The sequence below is a fragment of the Palaemon carinicauda genome, chromosome 33 (genome assembly GCF_036898095.1).
Source record: "Palaemon carinicauda isolate YSFRI2023 chromosome 33, ASM3689809v2, whole genome shotgun sequence".
In the NCBI taxonomy this organism is placed as follows: domain Eukaryota; kingdom Metazoa; phylum Arthropoda; class Malacostraca; order Decapoda; family Palaemonidae; genus Palaemon; species Palaemon carinicauda.
In genome coordinates, this window is record NC_090757.1 from 80,655,728 (window position 1) to 80,679,480 (window position 23,753).

The window sequence follows — 23,753 nt, forward strand, 5'->3', positions numbered from 1 at the left end:
GGACTTCCCTGCCAGGGGGGCTGGAAGCCAGGTCATTGTAATGCCACTGGTAGTGACATTTAACGGAGATGTCACGGTCTCTTCGGTCACCAGACCGTAGGAATATTAGTCGAATTAGAAGGCACTTGAAATGGGGAAAAATCCACAATACTGTACATTAATTCTCTGGTACACTTCCATCAGGACGACATGGCTTGAGCCCAAAAAACGGAAAATCTATTTTTGGGTAAGATGGCCATGTCGTCCTGATGGACCCGCCCAACTGTTCCAGTTCAGCCTGCCAGGCCCCTCCCTGCTATACTGTATCGCGGAGGCTGGTAGAAAGCTGGACTTCGGAATGAAGACGGACGTGACGTCACACAGTATGGCGGACAGCTATGGCCGCTGTTTGTTTACTTTGCAAGTACCGTAACAGTAACGAAGGAGGGTAACTTTGGAGCGGCTCCTCAGTTATCTCGCCACCATTACCTCTCAAAGCATAAACGCTATGTGGGTTGCAGATAGCCATGTGGTGTGTTAATGCATGCGTCCCTTGTTGATATACGATATCCTAGAGGGAAACCTTTAGGGTACTCGCACCAGAAGTTAGAATTCTTTGAAACCTTTAGTTTAGTTCTCTGGGAATATCTACTGTAGTCATATATACCTTAAGGAAGCTACTGAAGGAACCTTCCATCAGGACAACATGGCCATCTCACCCAAAAATAGATTTTTCGCTTCGCTCAAAATCTGTTCTTTCATGTTGCTGTCCCAACTCAATGAGAAAAATTCCCCTTATTATATTACGTGTATATATTATGTACATATATATATATTTGTTTATTTTTTTGGCCTTGGTGTTTCTACATCCAATGTTGCCGCTGGTGTGGATGTTTCTACATCCGTTATTGCTACCTGCTTCGATGAGTGTTAGTAGCTGTCACGGTTGGAATGTAATTGCATTTTAAACATAAAACTTACCCGCTGGTTATATAAGAATGGCTAAAGTCCCTGGACGCCCGGCAGAAAATTCAAAATCTCACGGCAATTGCAGATATGCCAGGTGTATACTAGCGCCCATGCGGTAGACAGGCCGAACTAATCCAACCAATCAGACCTTCTCTGCCGCCATACTGGCTAGAACGATTGAAATTCACTCGCAATTTACTTTGATTTGGACGGTTTATTTGGAGATGTACACTGTCTTTTTGTTTTGGGCTTTTATATTAGTGATTTCTCTTACATATTTTCTTGAGATCTTTATTGTTTTGGGTTTATTTACTTAATTTTGACCCTTGTTATTGTTTGGATCTCTCTCGTAACTTTTCAAAATGGCCGACCCCTCCCCTATATATAGAAAGTGTATTGAAGCTTGTCATACTCGCCTTCCTAAAGCTTCTGTTGATCCACATAAAATTTGTGTAAAATGTAGGGGTAAATCTTGTAATTTTGGGGATCGGTGTGAAGAATGTTCTTTAACCGAAAGTGAGTGGGTAGCTTATGAGCACTATACTCAGAAATTAGAGAGAGACAGGATTAGACACAGTTCTTCCTGTTCTGTAGAATTACCTGTTTCCGATGTCATTGATCCTATTCCTTCCCCCGTAGTGGTAGATCTGGAACTGAAAGAGCCTACGATGAAGGATATGTTGTCCGCTATTCAAGCTCTCGGTGTGAGAGTTGAATCTTTAGCGGCGGACAAAAAGCAAATTATGTCTGAAATTAATTTACTTAAAAGTTGTCGCACAGGCGACTGATCAAGTGTGAAAAGTTCGTCTAATGTGTTCAGTGTTGTGGAGGGTGCGTCTGCGCGATCCTGTCGTTTGCCTAGCCTAAGACCTCTGTCAAGCTCCCGAACCCATGGGAGAAGTTATGTCGAACGGCGAAAGGGAACGAGAGGCGTCATCAATCGCGCAGACGTCCGCTCGAGCTTTCCTGCTGTCTTATCACAGGTCACTCACCCTCACCGCAGGAAAGGTGAGATTAGTGCTTTATCTCCTTCTTTGGATGAAGGCTCACGTGATGAGGTCTGGTGTCAAACCTCTAGACCGCTTGAAAGAAAAGCACACGCATTGGAACAACGGCGCGATGCCTCTCCGCAATAGTCAGGCTGTAGTCATTGGGATACGCCGGAGTGTTTTCGGTCCCTTGACGGGTGTTCGCCTGCGAAACGCTCTGACGTGGGTTCCGAAATGGATAAAGGTTTGATACAGTCAGATTCGGAGATGATTCCTGGTTCGGGTGTTACAGTTCATGCTCCGCCGCTTCCATCAGACTGGTGCTCGTCTCCCGAAAGCGGGAAGCGGTTTGGAAGCGATGAGGAAGGCTAATTCGCATTGGAAGGGGCGGCACAAATATCGCCTCAAGATGATCCCAAATGGTCTATATTGTTGGGCATGAAGCAGCAACTCTCGTCGCTTATGCAGTCTTATCGACCTGCAGTTGGCTGTGCGGGTGGGCGTCAGTCTTCCGTTTTAGACCCGTTGTCGCACAGGCGGCCTCTTGTCTCCGGTACCGACGCGTTATTGCACAGGCGATCTCCCAGTCGCAGTGTTCAACGGCAGGTTGAGGTGGATGCATCTCGTCAGAGTTCTGCTTCTCAACATCAATCGATCGCGCATACAGCCGATCGTCAGTCCTCCAAACGTGACGACGTTCGTCAAGCAACGGAGCGGGCCGCTAACCGGCAGGACGGAAGTGGATGCGATGCGAAGCGTCAGCGACAAGCATACGCTAAGCGTCAGCGTGACGACACACAACGGTTAACCCATGACGCTGCGGAGCGTCAGCATCAGCGGCAGCCAGACGCTACGAGTCAGCGTTACGACACACGCCAGTCAACCCATGACGCGGCGGAGCGTCAGCGTCAGCGGCAGGCAGACGTTACGCGCCATGACGCGGCGGAGCGTCAGCGCCAGCAAGATACTACCCGTGACACCGCACGTCATTCTACCCGCGATGGTACTCGGCAGTCAATCCATGACTCCTCACGCCAGCCAATCCATGACGCTTCATGTCAGTCGACTGTAGTCACCTCGCGTCAATTGGATGCCATTTCACAAACCGATCGTGTCAACAAACGCAAGGCTAGTGATTGTCAGACGGATGGGAATATTGAACAGCGCAAGCTCGCCCATGTCAGCGCTGACTCGCCGGCACAGGAACAAGGCGCGACTGCAGCAGCTGAATTATCAGAGGAAGAGCCGGATGAGGTTTCCTCTCACGAGGAACAGTTGGATGATATTTCAGAGGAAGAAGAGGATAAGCCACTTCAACATTCGGTGGACCTCAAGAAATTAATGCTGGTCTTCACGGAATTATTCCCAGACCATCTTACTCCTGTTGCTCCGCGTTCTCCTCCTTCGGAATTTACCCTTGGTAAAGCAGCAAGAACATCCTTATTCACCAAATTGGTTCTCTCTCGCTCCTCTAAGAGAACGTTGAAATTAATGGGAGTGTGGATGGATTCAAAGAAAGCTCTTGGCAAGACATGTTTCGCTTTTCCTCCTGCCAAACTAGCCTTCAAGTCGAGCGTTTGGTATGAGACAGGAGAGGTCTTAGGCTTGGGAGTTCCTGCTTCTGCCCAGGGGGATTTCTCGAGCCTAGTAGACTCTTCTCGTCGACTAGCTATGAGGAAGACTAAAGTGTGGTGGTCAATGTCGGAGTTCAACCATCTCTTGAAAGGTATGTTCAAGGCTTTCGAGGTGTTTAATTTTCTGGACTGGTCTCTGGGAGCCTTGAGTATAAAAGTAGCAGAAATGAAGGGCACTGATACTAGTAACCTTATACAACTTATGTCATGTATGGACAAGGCAGTTAGATACTGTTCTAACGAATTGGCTGCCCTGTTCACAGCAGGAGTTGTGAAGAAGAGGGCTACTTTGTGTTCTTTCCTCTCCGTGGGAGTCACTCCCTTTCAGAGATCAGAGTTATTTTTTTGCCCCACTGTCTTCTGCTCTATTCTTGCAAGATTTAGTAAGGGAAGTTGCTGCTGTATTGACTCAGAAGTTACTCATGATTTGGTTGCCAAGACAGCTAGGAAGGTGTTGCCTACATCTTTCCCTTCCCGTAGAACAAAGGAAGCTACGTCATTTTCCCAGTCTGTTCAGCCCTTTCATGGTAAGCCTGCCAGGAGAAGTAACTTCAAGCCCGATGGGAAGAAGGCCAAGAAAAGAGGAGCTAAGTCCAGTCGAGGCAGAGTCTGAGTGTGCTCTCCTTCAAGCAGCAGTGGGAGCCAGGCTAAATTACTTCTTGCAAGCCTGAAAAGTAAGAGGAGCGGACCCTTGGTCCGTTCTTGTTTTAAAGGAAGGATACAAGATCCCATTCTTCTCAAAGCCTCCTTTAGCCACAGATCCTGTGGATCTCTCGCCCAAATACAGGGAGGGATTGAAGAGGCAGGCCATGCAGCTTCAGATGTCTCTCTTGCTGGAGAAAAAAGCGATAGAGAGGGTGTAGGACTTGAAATCGCCAGGGTTTTACAACCGTTTGTTCCTGGTTCCCAAGAGTTCAAGGGAATGGAGACCGATTCTGGATGTAAGTGCCCTCAACAACTACGTCCAGAATTCGAAGTTCACCATGGAAACTCAGAAAACCGTGATGGCAGCAGTAAGGAAAGGCGACCAGATGGTATTGTTGGACCTCCAGGACGCTTATTTTCATGTCCCAATACATCCGAGTTGCAGACGTTACCTGTGGTTTGTGTATGTGAAGGAAGTCTTCCAGTTCCGGACCTTATGTTTCGGTCTCTGCACAGCCCCTCTGGTATTCACGAAGATCATGCTGAATGTGGCGAGCATGCTGCACTCAAGAGGCATCAAGGCCTCCCTGTACTTGGACAATTGACTCATAAGAGCCCCCTCTGCCGATCGCTGTTTGAAGGATCTTCAGCTGACATTGAATTTGGCAAAGAATTAGGACTCCTAGTGAGTTCAAAGAAATCACAGCTGACTCCATCCCAGAAGATTCTTTATTTGGGGATGGAGATTCAGAGCCGGGTTTTTCAGGCTTTTCCATCTCCTGCAAGAATTCAGTCAGCGCTCCTAAGACTGTGTGCCTTTATGAAAAAGGACGTCAGTTCGGTGAGAGAGTGGCTGAGCCTTCGGGGGACCCTCTCGTTACTTGAAAAGTTTGTGTCTTTGGGGAGACTGCACCTACATCCCCTTCAGTTTCATCTTAATGCTCATTGGAAGAAAGGGGACAGTCTTGACAAGGAGAGTATTCCCATTACGAATATCATTAGAACACACCTTCAGTGGTGGAACAACGTTCACAGACTCCGGGAGGGCCTCTCGTTGGAGCAAAAGAGCCCAGACCTCGTGTTGTTTTCCGACGCCTCAAACTCAGGGTGGGGAGCAACCTTAGGGAAGAAAGAGATCTCGGGTCTGTGGATAAAAGAGCAAGAGAATCTCCATATCAATCAAAAGGATCTTTTAGCAGTGCGCTTAGCCCTCAAGGGCTTTGAGAATCTAGTCCTAGGCAAGGTGGTGCAAGTCAATGCGGACAGCACCACGGCCCTGGCATATATAGCAAAGCAGTGGGGAATCACTCGAAGTCTCTTTACGAGTTGGCAAGATCTCTTCTCATATGGGCGAAGGAAAGGAGGATTGTTTTATTGACAATATTTATTCAGGGGGTCAAGAATGTGAGTGCGGACAGACTCAGCAGGAGGGACCAAGTTCTCCCCACTGAGTGGACGTTACACCTAGACGTTTGCAAAAAGCTGTGGCGGTTATGGGGTCGTCCCCTCATATATCTGTTTGCAACCTCATAAACGAAAAGGCTAGAGACGTACTGCTCCCTAGTTCTGGATCTCGAGGCAGCTCACATAGATGCATTCCTGTTAGATTGGTCACACATGGATGTGGACACCTTCCCACCCTTCAAGATCCTGTACGAGGTGGTACAGAAGTTCGTGTCTCACGAGGAGACCAGGATGGCCCTAGTTGCTCCTTTCTGGCCATCAAGAAGTTGGTTCACAGAGGTACTGGAATGGATGGTGTATGTTCCGAGAAGCCTACCGTAAGAGCAGATCTTCTCGGACAACCTCACTTGGCAAGAAACCATCTAAACCTCCAAGCTCTACGTCTGACTGCCTTCAGACTATCGAAAAACTCGCAAGATCCAGAGGATTTTCGAAGGAGGCGGCCAAGGCTATTGCCAGAGCAAGGAGGACTTCTATCATCAGGGTGTAAAAGTCCAAGTGGGAGGTATTCAGAGAATGGTGTAGAGCTAACTTGGTTTCATCTTCCAATACCTCTATAACACAGATTGCCAATTTCTTCCTAGATCTTAGAACTAAGCATAACTTTTCCTCCTCGACTATCAAGGGGTACAGAAGTATGCTGGCAACTGGTTTCAGGCATAGGGATTTGGATCTCTCCAACAATAAAGACCTACAAGATTTCCTTAGGTCTTTTGAAACTTCTAAGAGTATGTCATCAGGAATCACCTGCTTGGAATGTGGATGTAGTTCTTAAATTCCCCATGAGTGACAGATTCGAACCTTTGCACTCGGCCTCTTTTAAAGATTTGACCTGGAAGACCCTTTTCTTGGTTAGCTTGGCGACAGCTAAAAGAGTCGGTAAGATTCACGCTTTGAGCAAGAACATTGGTTTCAGAGACGGGAAAGCCATGTGTTCCTTGCAGCCTGGTTTTCTGGCCAAGAATGAGCGTCCCTCCCATCCATGGTCGAAGTCTTTTGAGATTGCTAATCTCTATGATGTAGTGGACGATGAAGTGGAAAGGGTGCTCTGTCCTGCTAGGACACTAAGGGTCTATTTGGACAGAACAAAGAGTTTGAGAGGCAGCTCAGAGGCGCTCTGGTGTGGAGTTAAGAAGCCTTCGCTGCCTATGTCGAAGAACGCTCTATCCTTTTTCATAAGGCTCTTGATTAGAGAGGGTCACTCCCAGTGTGGTGAGGCAGATCTCAAACTGGTTAAGGTGAAGACACACGAAGGTAGAGCAGTAGCTACTTCGGTGGCTTTTAAACAAAATCGTTCCCTGCAAAGCATAATGGATACAACTTTTTGGAGAAGTAAATCTGTATTCGCATCCCATTATTTGAAACGTCTCCAGACTATTTATGAGGACTGCTACACTCGTCGCGGTAGTAGGGGAAGGATCTACCACTACGCTCCCCTAATTCCTAGTACCCTTTTCTACCTCTTGGAACTTGTTTAGTTTTTATGGTTGTATGTGGAGAATGGTCGTCAGTCTTCCGCAATCTGTTGATTTGGTCAGGTGGTCATGTTGTTCCTTGAGAGCGCCCGGAACAAGGGTATTAGTTGAGGTCCTGTCAAGTTATAGATTATAGCACCGTTTGACAGCTCCTAGAGATCATCAGCCCCCTGGGTGAACCGCTGGATCTCCTAAGGATAGCAGACAGAATTAGGCAGAGAACCATTGCAGTCTGCTTCCTTATCAGGTATGAACCTCTTAAGTTTATATATAACTCTTAAGTGAATTTCCAATTACGTTGCTGTCTGTGACCCACCACCAAGGGTGTCAATCAGCCATTCTTATATAACCAGCGGGTAAGTTTTATGTTTAAAAATTATATTTTCATAATAAAATAAATCTTTGAACATACTTACCCACTGGTAATATAAGTTATAATCCCACCCTCCTCCCCTCTAGAGACCAAGGGGCATGGAAGGTCTGAATTGGTTGGATTAGTATTGGTTTAGGTTGCAAAGACTCCCTGAATCTTTAAGCGTGTCAGACTGCAAACCTTGTAAGGCATTATAGATATTTTGAGCTGCACCCAAAATCTCCTCAACCTGGGTGAAAACATTATTGGACAGTCTAGATACAGATAGAAATAAAGTGTTCCCGTGTAGGATATCATCAAACCCTCCTTGGAAATTACCAGGTATATCTTTTTGTAATGATTTTATTGGTATAAAAAAGAACATGACTGACTAAGAAGCCAGGTTGCTCTTTATGGAACATGTTGAAGAACACAGAGAATCAACTTTTATATATACTCATGACTCCGAATCTGATGCTGGCATTGGATTTGGAGTATAAAGTAGCACTTTTAATTGTAGAGATGCACTTCTTCTAGCATGTTTTATATTTATTGCCGAACTATATGGCATACTAACCGCTGTTGAGAAGATAGCGTTAAAAGACGAGAGCCATTTTACCATTTTTAGTGATGCAAGAAGTGTCCTACAAGCTTTAGAAATTTTTAATTCTAGTAATCCTTTAGTTTTAAAGATTTTAGAGTGGCTTTTAATTATTGGCATGAAAGGTATAATAGTTCAGATTTGCTGGGTTCCAGCACTCATAGATGTGTCTGGAAATGAGAAATTGGATTCTCTGGCAAAGAGTGCTGCAGTTGAGTTGCTACCATGAAGGTATCCCATTCCCAGTAATGATTTTTTACCTGCGATTAGGAATTTTATTCATAATAATGGGCAACAACAATGGGATAGTTAATTGAAAATAAAATTAAAGTAATTGGTAATGTTATATCCCCTTGGAGGTATAACGGGATGCCCCAAAAAAGGGAGACGACTCTTTGTTATCTCCGCATTGGTCACACTCGGATGACACATTAGTTTTGCTGGCTGGCCAAGAGCAACCATTTTGCGACGACTTTGATACCATTTACACTGAGGCATTTGTTAACTGAATGCCCCACATATAGTAGTGAGAGAAATAGATATCTGTTTGAGGCTCGGTGTGAGGATGGCAGGTTCATCCTTGCCAAGATTCTTAGACATGATGTGTCCTACCATGGTAGTGGTATTTTTAGCTTTATTTCAGAAGCAGGTCTTCTTAAAGATATTTAACTTTTAAAATGACATATTTGCTTTTAATTGAATATTCTTTTATTTTTGTATTTACAATAAACGACCTTAGATGTCAGGATGCCAGAAAACCTTAGATCAATCAATCAATTTCTCAATAAGCCAATTTTTTGTGTAATTGAAGAAGACACAGACCTAATGTGTTTCTCAAAAATAGATTTGCTGCTGAGAATCACCTAAAATTTTATAAGTCATACAAAGTTAAAGAAACAATATTAATGCTGAGGTCCGGATGTCGAGGAGCCACTGTCCTTGAACTACTTACAATCTAACTTTGAGTTTTGTTAGGACTCATCTTCATACACCATGATTTGCAACATGCACTAATTTTAGCTAGGTCTCTATTACGGGATTTACCAACCCCAGATTTACATTCAGAAGATGGAATTGGTACCATCATCTGCATATGCAACAAGCTTGTTCTTTAGGTCAAACCACATATGTGCATATAGTATGAAAAGTAATGGGCCAAGAACACTACCCTGAAGAATACCAGTTATCACATTCCTATACTCACTGTGGTGCCCATCAACAACAGCTCTTTTCAACCTATTACTTAAAAATTCAATAATGATGCTAAGAAACGACCCTCCCACTCCCAACGGTTTGAGTTTGAAAACAAGGGCCTCATGATTAACATGGTCAAAGGCAGCACTAAAATTGAGGCCAATCATACAAACTTCCTGACCACAATCAAGGGATTTTTGTGCAGCATCGGAGATTGTAAGAAGGGCATCACATGCTCCAAGACATTTACGAAAACCAAATTGCAAATTAGGGAACAGATGATTACCTTCAACAAACCTATTAGGACGTTTCGCCAAAAGACATTAAAAAACTTTAGATAAAATGGAAGTTGTGAAAATTAGGCTGTAACCAGTTGAACTTCACATTTACATAGTGGAGTAAGATTATCAATTCTCCAACAAGTGCTTAAAAAAAAAAAAAAAAAAAAATACCATTTAGGTCTACACCTCCATATGGATCAAGATCCGTCAAGAGAGCTTTAATTTCACAAGATTGAAAAGCTAAACTTATTTAATTCAACCTCAGGAAAACAGGAATAAGGAGGTTTGAGTTTCTCATTACTCTGCTTACTGTCAAACACATCAGCCAAAAGGGTTGCCTTTTCCTTTGGACAGTGAGTGACAGAGCCATCTGGTTTAAGCAAAGGAGGAACTGTTGCATCTACACCAAAGAGTACAGATTTAAGGGTAGTCCACCACTAATGCTCCTGGTTTGTACCAGAAAGGGTTTCTTTTATGGTTAAATTGTATTAATTTTCAGTTGTAGCATAAACTCTCTGAGCAAAAGCTCTAAGCTGAGTATAGTTATTCCAGGTCAAATATGATCTGTTACCCTTCCAAAGATGATAGGCCTCCTGCTTCTCCAAATAAGCACATCTACAATCATCATCGAACCATGGTTTGTCCTTCACTCGGTACCTTAGCACATGAGAAGGGATACGCCTATCAATTGTGCTGATTAGCTTCTCAGTCAAAAGGACAGCAGGATCAACACTACTATACAATTTTGACCAATTTAAGCCCAAAGGATCTCTCAAAATTCCATTCCAGTGTGCTTGAGATTTCATATGAATCTTACATATGTATGATACATCAAGGACAGGCTGTTCGATCTTCACTACTAATGAAATCAAGGCATGATCAAATGTCCCAATCCCCCAGATGCTGAAGCCTTGATGAGGATGGGGGCTTAGGGATTAGCAGCTGGGCTCTAATGAACAGTGGGAACTACTTTCCCACGGGACCTCAGTGCCCAACTGTTGATCCAACTAAATCAATCAGCACTTTCTCTTTTCCTTTTGGCTATTTCTTTTTTTCTCTCATCTCTTCCTTTTGGTATTGAACCTGTTAACGACTTTGGCTTGTTTGATTATATGCTGGCTGCTGCTTTGAATTTGGCACAGTGGCGGTGGACGGTATTCCATCTCAACCTGTGCCAATTTAGATGCCATCACCCTCCGGCAGACTTAATTGGGTGCAGACCAAGTCTGTTAAGAGTCGGGTTTCTGTGATCCGGTTGTAAGTCGCTCATATTTGCGGGTAATGGGTGACGCCAGGCATTGGAGTCGCCAGTGGGAGGGGCTAACCACCCCCACTGACCAGTGTATGCCCACCTTAAAAGAGGCAGCCCCTCTCCAATAGAGGACTGGTCCCCGCTGAAGCCTCTTCTCGTGTTGGGCCCCATGGGATAAGAGGACTGACATCCTCCGATAAGAGGTGGATAACCCAGCTTGCTCTTTCAAAAAAACCAACCCCTCTGTTGACGACCTGGAAAATACAAACATGGACCTCGTTACAGACAGCTCCAACTCGGGTTCTAATATCATAACTTTAGAACCTTACTCACGTCATATGAAGAATGATAAGAAAACACTAGAAAAGAAGAGAGAGAGAGTGAGAAGTGATGACAGTACAGAAAAATATAGGAAAGTAGAAGTATTACCTGGTCACTATGAAGTAGTGAATTATGAGAAATATTTTATTTTTGAATTTGAAAATGCAAGACATGAACGTGTAAATGTTTTTAGAGACAACAGGGAAATAGTTGCTATGTGTGGAGGGCAGCCAAAAATTCTTCACGAGGGAATTGGAAGTCTCTTGATAGAGACACTATCCCCAATACAAGGTGAAAAATTAAAAACACTTGGATGGTCATAGTGTAAAAATCGTTTTGTACCCCACTTTCAACCAGATTAGGGGTGTGATATATGCTCAAGAATTGCTGGACATGGAGGAAAAGGAAATCGGGGATGAACTGAAAAGTCAAGGAGTAGTAAAAGTAGTCAGAATGAGAAAGAGAATTGGAAAGCAACGTATTCCTCTTGCTACTTCTATTGTAACATTTGATCAAAGCAGATTGCCAAATGTTATTGAAGCTGGTTGGCTATCTTTGAAGGTGAAACCATATATCCCTTCACCATTACAAGGTTATCATCGTCAAATGTATGGCCATTTAAGCCAGAAATGCAAGGAAAAATCAAATAATAAGCCAGCTGTTTATGCCAACTGTGGAAAAAATAGTCATGGTGCATGCATAGAAAATCCAAATTGCATACATTGTGGGTAAGCACACCCAGCTACATCTAAAGGTTGTATAAAGTTTATTTTTGAAAAAGAAATTCAGGCCATTAGGACCATGGAAAGGGTTACTTTTAAAGAGGCTCGTAAAAGAGCTCTTGAAAAGCAGATAAGACCAGGGCAACCTTTTTCAATAGTTCTGAAGAAAAACTTACCAAAGCACACAGACAAAAACTTTATCCCGAGTTCTAACATAAAAAAAATATATGAAAGTAGTTAAAGAGGTTGAAAGCCCCATTGAAAATTTATATCCAGAAATAGATATGCCTTGTCTGCTGATGTTTCTGATCAACTGGAGGTAAATTGAATAAATCAGAAATTCAAGTTGAGGTCCAAAGGACACAAAGAAAAAGACGAACAAAAAACCCAATATATCAAGATCCTCTCTAGAGATACCACTGGGAAATATTGTTAGATCAAATATTGCCAATGGGAAGTCTTCATCCAAGGAGTCTACTAAAAAATAAACCATAGTTTTTCCTCAATTCTGCAATGGAATTGCCAGGGTTTAAGGGCGAAATATGAAGAACTCAAGCTCCTCATACATGAGCACTCCCCTATAACTCTGTCTACCGGAAAGCAAGCTCGATGCTAATGCTCCTTGTCCTTGAGAGTATGTCAGCTATAGGACACCATATGATCAACGAGCAGGGAGCCATGGGGGAAGTCTTATGTTCCCCAAGTATCTTTGTCTCTCTGTACCCGTCTGCAGGCAGTGGTTGTACAGATTGATATAGGGAGAAAATAAACAATCTGTTCTCTTTACTTGCCTCCAAATGATAAGATCTCATATAATAATACAATAAAAGTGATTAAACAACTCCCACAACCTTTTCTCTTACTAGGAGATCTTAATAATAGACATCCTTTATGGGGTGATGTTTCAGCAAACGCAAGGGGTAATATTATATCATCAATTTTGGAGAATGAAGATGTAGGACTCCTTAATACAAGAGAGCCAGACACTTTCATGTTCAGACAGGTAATTTGTCCTGCATTGACCTATTAGTTGCAAGCTCAAACTGTCTTCTCGATTTTAATTGGAGAACATTAGATGATTGGCATACTAGTGATCATCCACCAATCATTGTAAACACCAACAATGGTCCACCTTTACAGAGATCACCTTCATGGAATCTTGATAAGGCGGGCTGGGATAGGTTTCGGGAATTAAGTGAAATTGTAGGAAATGCAGAACAGTTTGAAAGTGTTGATGATGCTGTAGACTTACTTAATGGAACTCTTCCACTCTGCTGGAGCCAATTCCATTCCCAAAAGAACAGGGATATTCAAATGACGACCAGTACCCCGGTGGTCATCAGAACTAACTGGCCTGCACAGAGCCACAAGAAAGTCTTTAACTCGATTGCACTGGCGCCATACTGAGGAGAATTTAGTCATGTACAAGAAATATAGAGCACAGTTCCATCATGCCATGAAAGAAGCTAGGCATCAGTCTTGGGTGTCATTTGTTTCCTCCATCAACAGTAGAACCCCAACATCATCTGTTTGGAGGAAAGTGAAAAAGATAGCAGGAAAATTTACCTGGAGCAACCAAAGTTAGCAATGCCCTGGCTGACCATTTTTCAAATGTATCATTGAAGAAAAGAAAGTTTTAAATTTTGCAACAAGAAAGGAAGAGTCATACAATTCTCCTTTTACTGAAAGACAATTCGATTCTGCGCTTGCTACGTGTAATGACACAGCCCCTGGACCTGATGGAATTCCATATGCAATGATTAAACATGTGCCTTTTAATACAAAGTTATTTATTTTAAGCATTATTAATAGAATATGGCATGATCATAGTTATCCAAATGTTTGGGAACTAGCCATTATTTTAGCCTTTTTAAAACCCGGTAAGGACAAGTTTTTAACAGCATATTATAGGCCTATTGCATTGACATCTTGTTTATGTAAAATCGTGTAGAAGATGGTCAATGTAAGACTGATGTGGTACCTTGAAAAGAAGGGTATTTTATCACCCATTCAATGTGGATTAAGAAAAATGCACTCAACGACTGATGTGCTGATACAACTTGAGTCCTCTATTTATGAAGCCTTTGCTTTCAAACAGCACCATGTGACAGTCTTTTTTGACCTTGAAAAGGCATATGATACCACTTGGAGATATGGTATACTTAAAAGAATTCATGAGTTTGGATTGAGAGGAGAGCTACCACTATTTATTCAGTCATTTCTTTCACATGGTTTTTCAAGTGAGAGTTGGGGAAACTATCAGAGTAAATGCCAGGAAGAATGGATTCCTCAGGGTAGTGTGCTGAGTTGAGTGTAACCATTTTTGCACTAGCAATTAATGGGATATCCTCAGTCATTCCCCGGGATGTTCTCTCAACATTATTTGTGGATGATCACTTTATATTATTTGCTGGAGCTAGAATGGCAATAGTTGAGAGAAAAATACAACTCTCAATTGACAAAATTATCCAGTGGGCCGATATGAATGGATTTAAGTTTTCGACAAGTAAAACTACTATTGTCCATTTCTGTCGTATCCGGGGAGTACATCCAGACCCGGGTATACACATCAAAGGTCAATGGATCCCATGTGCAAGTGAAGCTAAATTTTTTGGGTTGATATATGATTCTAGGCTTAACATAGGTTTCTCACATTTAAAAGCATTAAAAGCTAAATGTCTTGAGGATCTGAATCTTTTAAACGTTTTGTCTCATACATCATGGGGGCAGACCGCAATACTATTTTAGAATTATACAAGGCCTTGATTTTTTTCTAAAATTAGTTATGGATGTGAAATATACTGTACTCTTCAGCTACCCCAAACCGATTAAAGATGTTAGATTCAATACATCATGTTGGTATTTGATTGTCCACAGGAGCGTTTAGAACTTCACCCATTACAAGTCTCCTTGTTGATGCTGGAGAATTACCTCCAGACCTTTATCGAAAGTCTTCTATTGTTCGGTATTGGTTTAGGTTGCAAAAACTCCATAACCCTTTAGCCTTTCAGACTGCAAGCCTTTTAAGACACACATCATACTTTGAGTTACACCCTAAATCCCCTCAACCTTATGGCTTTCGGGTGAAACAATTATTAAACATTCTGAATATAATTAGAAGTAAGGTGCTTCCATATAAGGTATCAACAATGCCTCCATGGAAATTACCAGAGGTAACTTTTTGTAAATATTTTATTGGAGTTAAGGAGAATATGACTGACTTAGAGTCCAAGTCTCTTTTTATGGAACATGCTGCAGAACATAGGGGGATCGACTTTTATGTATACTGATGGCTCCAAATCTGATGCTGGCGTTAGATTTGGAGTACATAGTAATGATCTTAATTGTAGAGGTGCACTTCCTCTAACAGCTTATATATTTACTGCCGAACTGTATGGCATACTAACCGCTATTGAGAAAATAGCTTTGGAGAAGGAGGGTAATTTTACAATTTTTAGTGGTGCAAGGAGTGTCCCTCAAGCTTTAGAAGTTTTTAATTCTAGTAACCCTCTAGTTTTAAAGATTTTAGAATGGCTTTTTATTATTGGTCGGAGAGGTATAATGGTTCAATTTTGTTTGGTTCCAGCTCATGTAGGAGTGTCTGGGAATGAGAAGGCAGATTTACTGGCGAAGAATGCTACATCCGACTTGCTACCAAGAAGATGTCCTATTCCCTTTAATGATTTCCCACCTAATATCAGGAAATTGTTTTGTAATAGTTGGCAGCAGCACTTGGATGGTCTAGAAGGCAATAAGATGAGAGAGATAACAAATGTCATATCTCCTTGGAGATATAACATGATGCCCGAAAGTGTGAGACATGTCTTTGTCGTCTCCGCATTGGTCACACAGTTGACACACGAGTTTCTTCTGAAGGGCCAACACCAACCGTATTGCGACGGCTGTTTGGTACCTTTGACAGTGAGGCATTTGTTGATTGAATGCCCCAATTATAATAACTTAAGAAATAGATATCTGTTTGAGGCTCGAGGTGAGGATGGCAGGTACATCTTGGCCAAGATCCTTGGACATGATTTGTCGTACAATGCTAGTGGCATTTTTAAATTGATATCAGAAGCAGGTCTTCTGAATGCTATTTAACTTTTATAAAATATTTGCTTCTAGTGGCAATTTTAAATTTATATCAAAAGCAGGTTTTCTTAATGCAATCTAACATTTTTATCATATTTACTTCTTTAGTTTTAATTGAATATTCTCTTAATCTTTATTTGTAACAAACGATATCGGCGTCAATGACCTTTGATGTCAGGATGCCAGAAAACTTCAAATCAATCAATCAATCAGCCACCCCAAGCCGGTTAAAAATATTAGATTCTATATATCATGCTGGTATTAGATTGTTCACAGAAACCTTTAGAACCTCACCTATCACAAGTCTCCTGGTTGATGCTGGGGAGTTGCCTCTAGACCTTTACCAAATGTCTTCTATTATTCGGTATTGGTTTATTATTATTATTATTACTATCCAAGCTACAACCCTAATTGGAAAAGCAAGATGCTATAAGCCCAGGGGCTCCAATAGGGAAAAATAGCCCAGTGAGGAAAGGAAATAAGGAAATAAATAACTGAAGAGAACAAATTAACAATAAATCATTCTAAAAAAAGTAATGTCAAAAGAAATATATCATATATAAACTATTAACAACGTCAACAACAAAAATGTCATATATAAACTATAAAAAGACTCATGTCCGTCTGGTCAACAAAAAAGCATTTGCTCCAACTTTGAACTTTTGAAGTTCTACTGATTCAACAACCCGATTAGGAAGATCATTCCACAACTTGGTAACAGCTGGAATAAAACTTCTAGAGTACTGCATAGTATTGAGTCTTATGATGGAGAAGGCCTGGCTATTAGAATTAACTGCCTGCCTAGTATTACGAACAGGATAGAATTGTCCAGGGAGATCTGAATGTAAAGGATGGTCAGAGTTATGAAAAATCTTATGCAACATGCATAATGAACTAATTGATCGACGGTGCCAGAGATTAATATCTAGATCAGGAATAAGAAATTTAATAGACCGTAAGTTTCTGTCCAACAAATTAAGATGAGAATCAGCAGCTGAAGACCAGACAGGAGAACAATACTCAAAACAAGGCAGAATAAAAGAATTAAAACACTTCTTCAGAATAGATTGATCACCGAATATCTTAAAAGACTTTCTCAATAAGCCAATTTTTTGTGCAATTGAAGAAGACACAGACCTTATATGTTTCTCAAAAGTAAATTTGCTGTCAAGAATCACGCCTAAAATTTTGAAAGAGTCATACAAATTTAAAGAAACATTATCAATACTGAGATCCGGATGTTGAGGAGCCACCGTCCTTGACCTACTTACAATCATACTTTGAGTTTTGTTAGGATTCAACTTCATACCCCATAATTTGCACCATGCACTAATTTTAGCTAAATCCCTATTAAGGGATTCACCAACCCCAGTTCTACATTCAGGGGATGGAATTGATGCAAAGAGAGTAGCATCATCTGCATATGCAACAAGCTTATTTTCTAGGCCAAACCACATGTCATGTGTATATAGTATGAAAAGTAATGGGCCAAGAACACTACCCTGTGGAACACCGGATATCACATTCCTATACTCACTATGGTGCCCATCAACAACAACTCTTTGAGATCTACTACTTAAAAAATCAATAATAATGCTAAGAAACGACCCACCCACTCCCAACTGTTTCAGTTTGAAAACAAGGGCCTCATGATTAACACGGTCAAAGGCAGCACTAAAATCAAGGCCAATCATACGAACTTCCCGACCACAATCAAGGGATTTCTGTACAGCATTGGAGATTGTAAGAAGGGCATCACATGCTCCAAGGCCTTTCCGAAAACCAAATTGCAAACTAGGGAATAGATGATTACCTTCAGCAAACCTATTAAGACGTTTTGCCAGAAGACGTTCAAAAACTTTAGATAATATGGGAGTTATGGAAATTGGGCGGTAATCAGTGGGACTTGAGCTACCACAAACACATTTACATAGAGGAGTAACATTACCAATTCTCCAACAAGTGCTAAAAGCTCCTCTTCTTGCTAACTTGCGTAAAATAACAGATAACTTTGGAGCTAGGAAATCTGCTGTCTTTATAAAAAACAAAGGAAAAATACCATTAGGGTCTACACCTCCATAAGCATCAAGGTCCATCAACAGAGCTTTAATCTCACGAGATCGAAAAGCTAAACTAGTTAGTTTAGCCTCAGGAAAACAGGAATGAGGAAGTTCAAGTTTTTCATTACTCTGTTTACTGTCAAATACATCAGCCAAAAGGGTTGCCTTTTCCTTTGGACAGTGAGTGACTGAGCCATCTGCTTTAAGTAAAGGAGGAACTGTTGCATCTACACCAAAGAGTGCAGATTTAAGGGTAGACCACCATTTATGTTCCTGAGTTGTACCAGAGAGGGTTTCTTTTATGATTAAATTGTACTCTTTTCCAGTTGAGGCATAAACTCTCTGAGCAAAAGCTCGAAGCTGAGTATAGTTGTTCCAGGTCAAATCTGATCTGTTACCCTTCCAAAGGTGATAGGCCTCCTGCTTCTCCAAATAAGCACGTCTACAAACATCATTGAACCACGGTTTGTCCTTCATTCGGTACCTTAGCACACGAGAAGGGATACGCCTATCAATTATGTTGACTAGATTCTCATTCAAAGGGACAACAGGATCTACACTATTATATAATTGTGACCAATTCAAGCACAAAAGATCATGCAAAATCCCATTCCAGTCTGCTTGGGATTGCATATAAATTTTACAAGAATATGATATATCAGGGACAGGCTGCTCAGTCTTCACTAATAATGAAATCAAGGCATGATCAGAAGTCCCGACTGGAGAACCAACCTTACTAGTTATAACGCCAGGGGAGTCAGTGTATACGAGGTCCAAGCAATTACCAGACCTGTGAGTAGCTTCATTTATGATTTGCTCACAGCCTGATTCTGAGGCAAAGTCTAAAGCTCTTAAGCCATGGCGATCGGTAGGAGAGATAGAGCTCAACCACTCCCTATGGTGAGCATTAAAATCACCAACAAAGACAAATGAAGCCTTTCTATCATCTTCTTGTATCTTAGCCATAATGGTAAGAAGACAATCAAAGATAGAATCATCCATGTCTGGATTCCGGTAGATTGAACACAAATAAAAGTTGTTATGCCTGCCACAAACTTTTATTACCTGAATCTCATGACATCCACATTGATAGCAGGACTTATGAGAAGCAGGGTACTCGGTCCTAATATACACCGCCATTCCCCTGGCCCTAGGAATGGAATCACGTTTCAGCATTATTGGCTTCTTAAAACCAGTTATAAGGAGCTCAGATGAGTGCCTCATATTAGAAACCAAAGTTTCTGAGCACAAAAGAATATCATACTGTCTGCACGCAACTGTAAGGTCTCGGATATTTGCATGAAGACCACGAATATTGCAATACAGAAGACGACATTGACGAAATCTAGGACGTACTGGTCCCGGATTTTGCTCAATGTCTCCAGACAGCATAAGAATTAATAGAAATAAAAAAGAGACATCATACTTAAAAACTAGATTAACAAGAATTAAAACAAAAACAATATGTACAGAATAATAATAAAAGTGATTGATGATATCCATAGACTATAGTAAAAAGTCGGAAAAACTGGTCAACATGGAGGAGCCGATACACCATGCAAGGCTAAATACCCTCCAGGATAGCCACTTCAACTGAAGGGAGGACAGTAAGGATGGTTTTGAGAAGATAGAATCAGAAAAAGGAAAAGACAACCTCTTGATAAACCACCAGGCATCCATGGCCCTTCTATTAAGCCTGCCCAACACACCATTTAAAAAAAACAAGAGGAAGAAAAAAAAAATAAGATAGAATAGTGTGCCCGAGTGTACCCTCAAGCAAGAGAACTCTAACCCAAGACAGTGGAAGACCATGGTACAGAGGCTATGGCACTACCCAAGACTAGAGGACAATGGTTTAATTTTGGAGTGTCCTTCTCCTAGAAGAGCTGCTTACCATAGCTAAAGAGTCTCTTCTACCCTTACCAAGAGGAAAGTACACTGAACAAATTGCAGTGCAGTAAATTAACCCCTTGGTGAAGAAGTGTTAAGTATCTCATTGTTGTCAGATGTATGAGGAAAGACGAGAATATGTAAAGAATAGTCCAGACTATTCCGTGTAAGTGTAGGCAAAGAAAAAATAAGCCGTGACTAGAGAGAGGGGTCCAATGCAATACTGTCTGGCCAGTCAAAGGATCCAATACCTCTCTAGTGGTAGTATCTCAACGGGCGGCTGGTGCCCTGGCCAACCTACTACCTTGCAAAGACTCCCCAACTCTTTCTATTATTCGGTATTGGTTTAGATTGCAAAGACTCCCCAACTCTTTAGCCTTTCAGACTGCAAGCCTTGTAAGGCACTCAACATACTTTGAGTTGCACCCAAAATCTACTCAACCTTGTGGGTTTCGGTTGAAACAATTATTAAACAGTCTTGATATAATTAGAATTAAGATTCTTCCGTTCAAGGTATCATCAACGCCTACGTGGAAATTACCTGATGTATCGTTTTGTAAATATTCTATTGGAATTAAGAAAAATATGACCGACTTAGAATCTCGGTCTCTTTTCATGGAACATGTTGCAGAATATAGGGGATTGACTTTTATATATACTGATGGCTCCATGGCATTGGATTTGGAGTACATAGTAATGATTTTCATTGTAGAGGTGCACTTCCTCTAACAACTTCCATATTTACTGCCGATCTGTATGGCATACTAACCGCTATTGAGAAAATAGCTTTGGAAAAGGAGGGTAATTTTACAATTTTTAGTGATGCAAGGAGTGTTCTTCAAGCTTTAGAAGTTGTTAATCCTAGTAACCCTCTAGTTTTAAAGATTTTAGAATGGCTCTTTATTATTGGACGGAGCGGTATAACAGTTCAATTTTGTTGGGTTCCAGCACATGTAGGAGTGTCTGGGAATGAGAAGGCAGATTTACTGGAGAAGAATGTGGCATCCGAGTTGCCACTAAGAAGGTATCCCATTCCGTGTTATGATTTCCTACCTTACATCAAGAAATTGGTTTGTAATAAATGGCAACAGCACTGGGATAGTCTAGATGGCAATAAAATGAGGGAAGTAACAAATGTCATATCACCTTAGAGGTATAACATGATCCCCCGAAAATGGGAGACGACTCTTTGTCGTCTCCGTATTGGCCACACTTGGTTGACACACGAGTTTTTGCTGAAAGTCCAACACCATCCGTATTGCAACAACTGTTTAGTACCTTTAACAGTGAGGCATTTGTTGACTGAATGCCCTAATTTTTATAACTTAAGAAATAGACATCTGTTTGAGGCTCGAGGTGAGGATGGCAGTTTCATCCTTGCCAAGATTCTTGGACATGATGTGTCCTGCTATGCAAGTGGCATTTTTAGATTTATTTCAGAAGCAGGTCTTCTGAAAACTATTCAACTTCTATAATGACATTCAACTTTTATGGTTTTAATTGAATATTCTTTTAATTTTTATATGAAATAAATGATATCAGCATTAATGACCTTAGATCTCAGGATGCCAGAAAACCTTAAATCAATCAATCAATCAATTAGATGTCCCATCTGGAGAACCAACCTTACTTGTTATAATGCCAGGGGAGTCAGTGTATATGAGGTCCAAGTAGTTATCAGACCTGTGAGTAGCTTCACTTATGATTTGCTTACAGCCTGATTCAGAGGCAAAGTCTAAAGCTCTTAAGCCATTGTAATCGGCGTAGCTCTTATACAGTATTATGCTTACCTGATCAAGTCACATGGCTAAATTTTACAACCAGCACTGATTACCCAGGCCATCATCCTATAAGGATAACGAGGTGTCAGAGTGCCTTTTGAAACAGCTCATACAAAGCACAATGGGTCACCCCAGGACAGTCTTCCAGCCAGTTGGTTTTAGGATTTCCACACACTTGGAGGTGATTCTCCTACGTAAAGAGCGAAGATTTGTATGTTGCACTTTAACAAATAAAAAATTTGTATATAATTTGTATTTTTTGTAGCTATACAAACCTGAAATATTCTTTACACATACTGGTCCCACCATCACCTACCCTGAGAAGTTCTGCTGCAGTTGCAAATGTGATTGTCAGTCGCCAATGCTGGTATAAGCGGGGTGACTAGCCTACCCCTCCCCCCCCCCTTGCTAATTTGCAGAGAGTAGATACACCTCGCAAAAGCTTTAACAGTTTTTCCTTCATCAAATCCCCTTCATTGTAAATAACATGTATTTATGTATTTAACTCTTTTAGCCATGTCAAATTTTATGTGAATTAAAGTTTTTTCATACGGAAAGTTTTTACTCATGTTTTTTTTAAAAAACATCTTATAATCCAAATAAAAGGTTCAAATTAGTGGGAATATTAAGATAAGAACTGATTTAGTGAATCGCCTCCTGGATTAATTAGTTCACAAAATCAAGTTATCTTTAGTTCCCTGGACAAATGATGATGCTACCATACAAGACCCATTGTTTGTGAGTAGAAAAAATTCTGCTACTAAACTTTTTAATACATATGTTGAGATTTCTATTTTCTTACAGGACAAGTCTCTGCAGAGGACATTATAAGAGCTGCAGGGCAGATGCTGCGAAGCAAGCCATCTGTATCAGCATTAGGTACTTTGAATAGACTACCCACACTTTCAGATATTGAAGGAGCCTTGTTAAACCGAAATGGACAGTTACCGTCTAGAAGGAGATTTATGTTATTCCGATAGTATTTATGTTAATTAGCTAAGAAATTTCTACAATTTTGTATTCAATTTTTGCAGTATGCAGTTTTGTACATACTATTTTGTTAATACTTGTTATTGAATGAAAATTTGTATTCAAGAGTCATTTCATATCTTTTTACATATTTGTATTTACCATGCAATGATCATATTTAATAGCATTATTAATCAAATGTAATTGAAATACTGTAAATTGAACTTTAAAGTTAGAAATATTCGATTTACCAAGATTTACATAAAACATTCAATAATCAACAATTGAAATTATTAATTAACTGGAAATTAAATTTACGACATTATATGAAAATTAGATTATAATAATTGTCACTTACATTAAGGTTTTATGAAGAGTCATTTTCTTGTTTTATTGATGAGTACAGGATTTGTTTTTCTTTTTATGACCCTGATAGAATAGTGTCAAAAATTGTTTAATTTGGAATGTAAATAAACATTAAATCCAGTTCACTGGAAGCAGTAGGTAATTTATTGTATAGATTAGCATTCTATTATGAAGCTAAGACATGCAAATTAAGAACAGAAATTTAACAAAGCCTATGTAAAAGTAAAATTTGTAGAAAAGTTTTCTATCATTTGTTAAGTATTTTAGCAAATGCAGTATGTAGAAACGATAGTTTCAAAATAAACTTGGTCTTATTTTTGCAATTTATTTGTGTTGCCAAAAATAAAAACCACTGGTCAGTGTTGTGATGCTCAGGGTAAACTATCTACAGTACAGAATAAGGCTTGCTTATATTGTTAACAGTCTTCAGCCCACTCTTTTTTAGAGTACACATACCTTATGGAAGAATGTTTAGTCAAAAGAAAAGGCGCAGTTTAGGGAGTAATAAGTGGACAGAAGGAATTACAAACCTGTCCCTACATAAGCTATTGTGGCCACACTCGTCAGCTGTTTTGATTTACATCTGATGTGGGACTAGATAGCAGCTCCATAGATCTGACCTTAACACCTGCTAGAAGCATGTATGATGGGTATTGAGTTGGAAAAGAAACAGTATCAAATATTTTTTCCTACTGAGGCAACTGTTTTGCCACACCT

General features: G+C 40.7%; 1 protein-coding gene across 1 annotated transcript in view; it reads left to right on the plus strand.

Moving 5' to 3' along the window:
• LOC137625999 (mitochondrial-processing peptidase subunit alpha) overlaps window positions 1-23,352 on the plus strand; it is a 656,206-nt gene extending 632,854 nt beyond the window's left edge. Inside the window, exon 12 of the mRNA XM_068357083.1 lies at window positions 22,506-23,352. Within this exon, the coding sequence (XP_068213184.1) occupies window positions 22,506-22,681 (176 nt within the window). The 3' untranslated portion in view covers window positions 22,682-23,352. The remainder of the gene's footprint in view (window positions 1-22,505) is intronic.
• The last annotated feature ends 401 nt before the right edge of the window (window positions 23,353-23,753 follow it).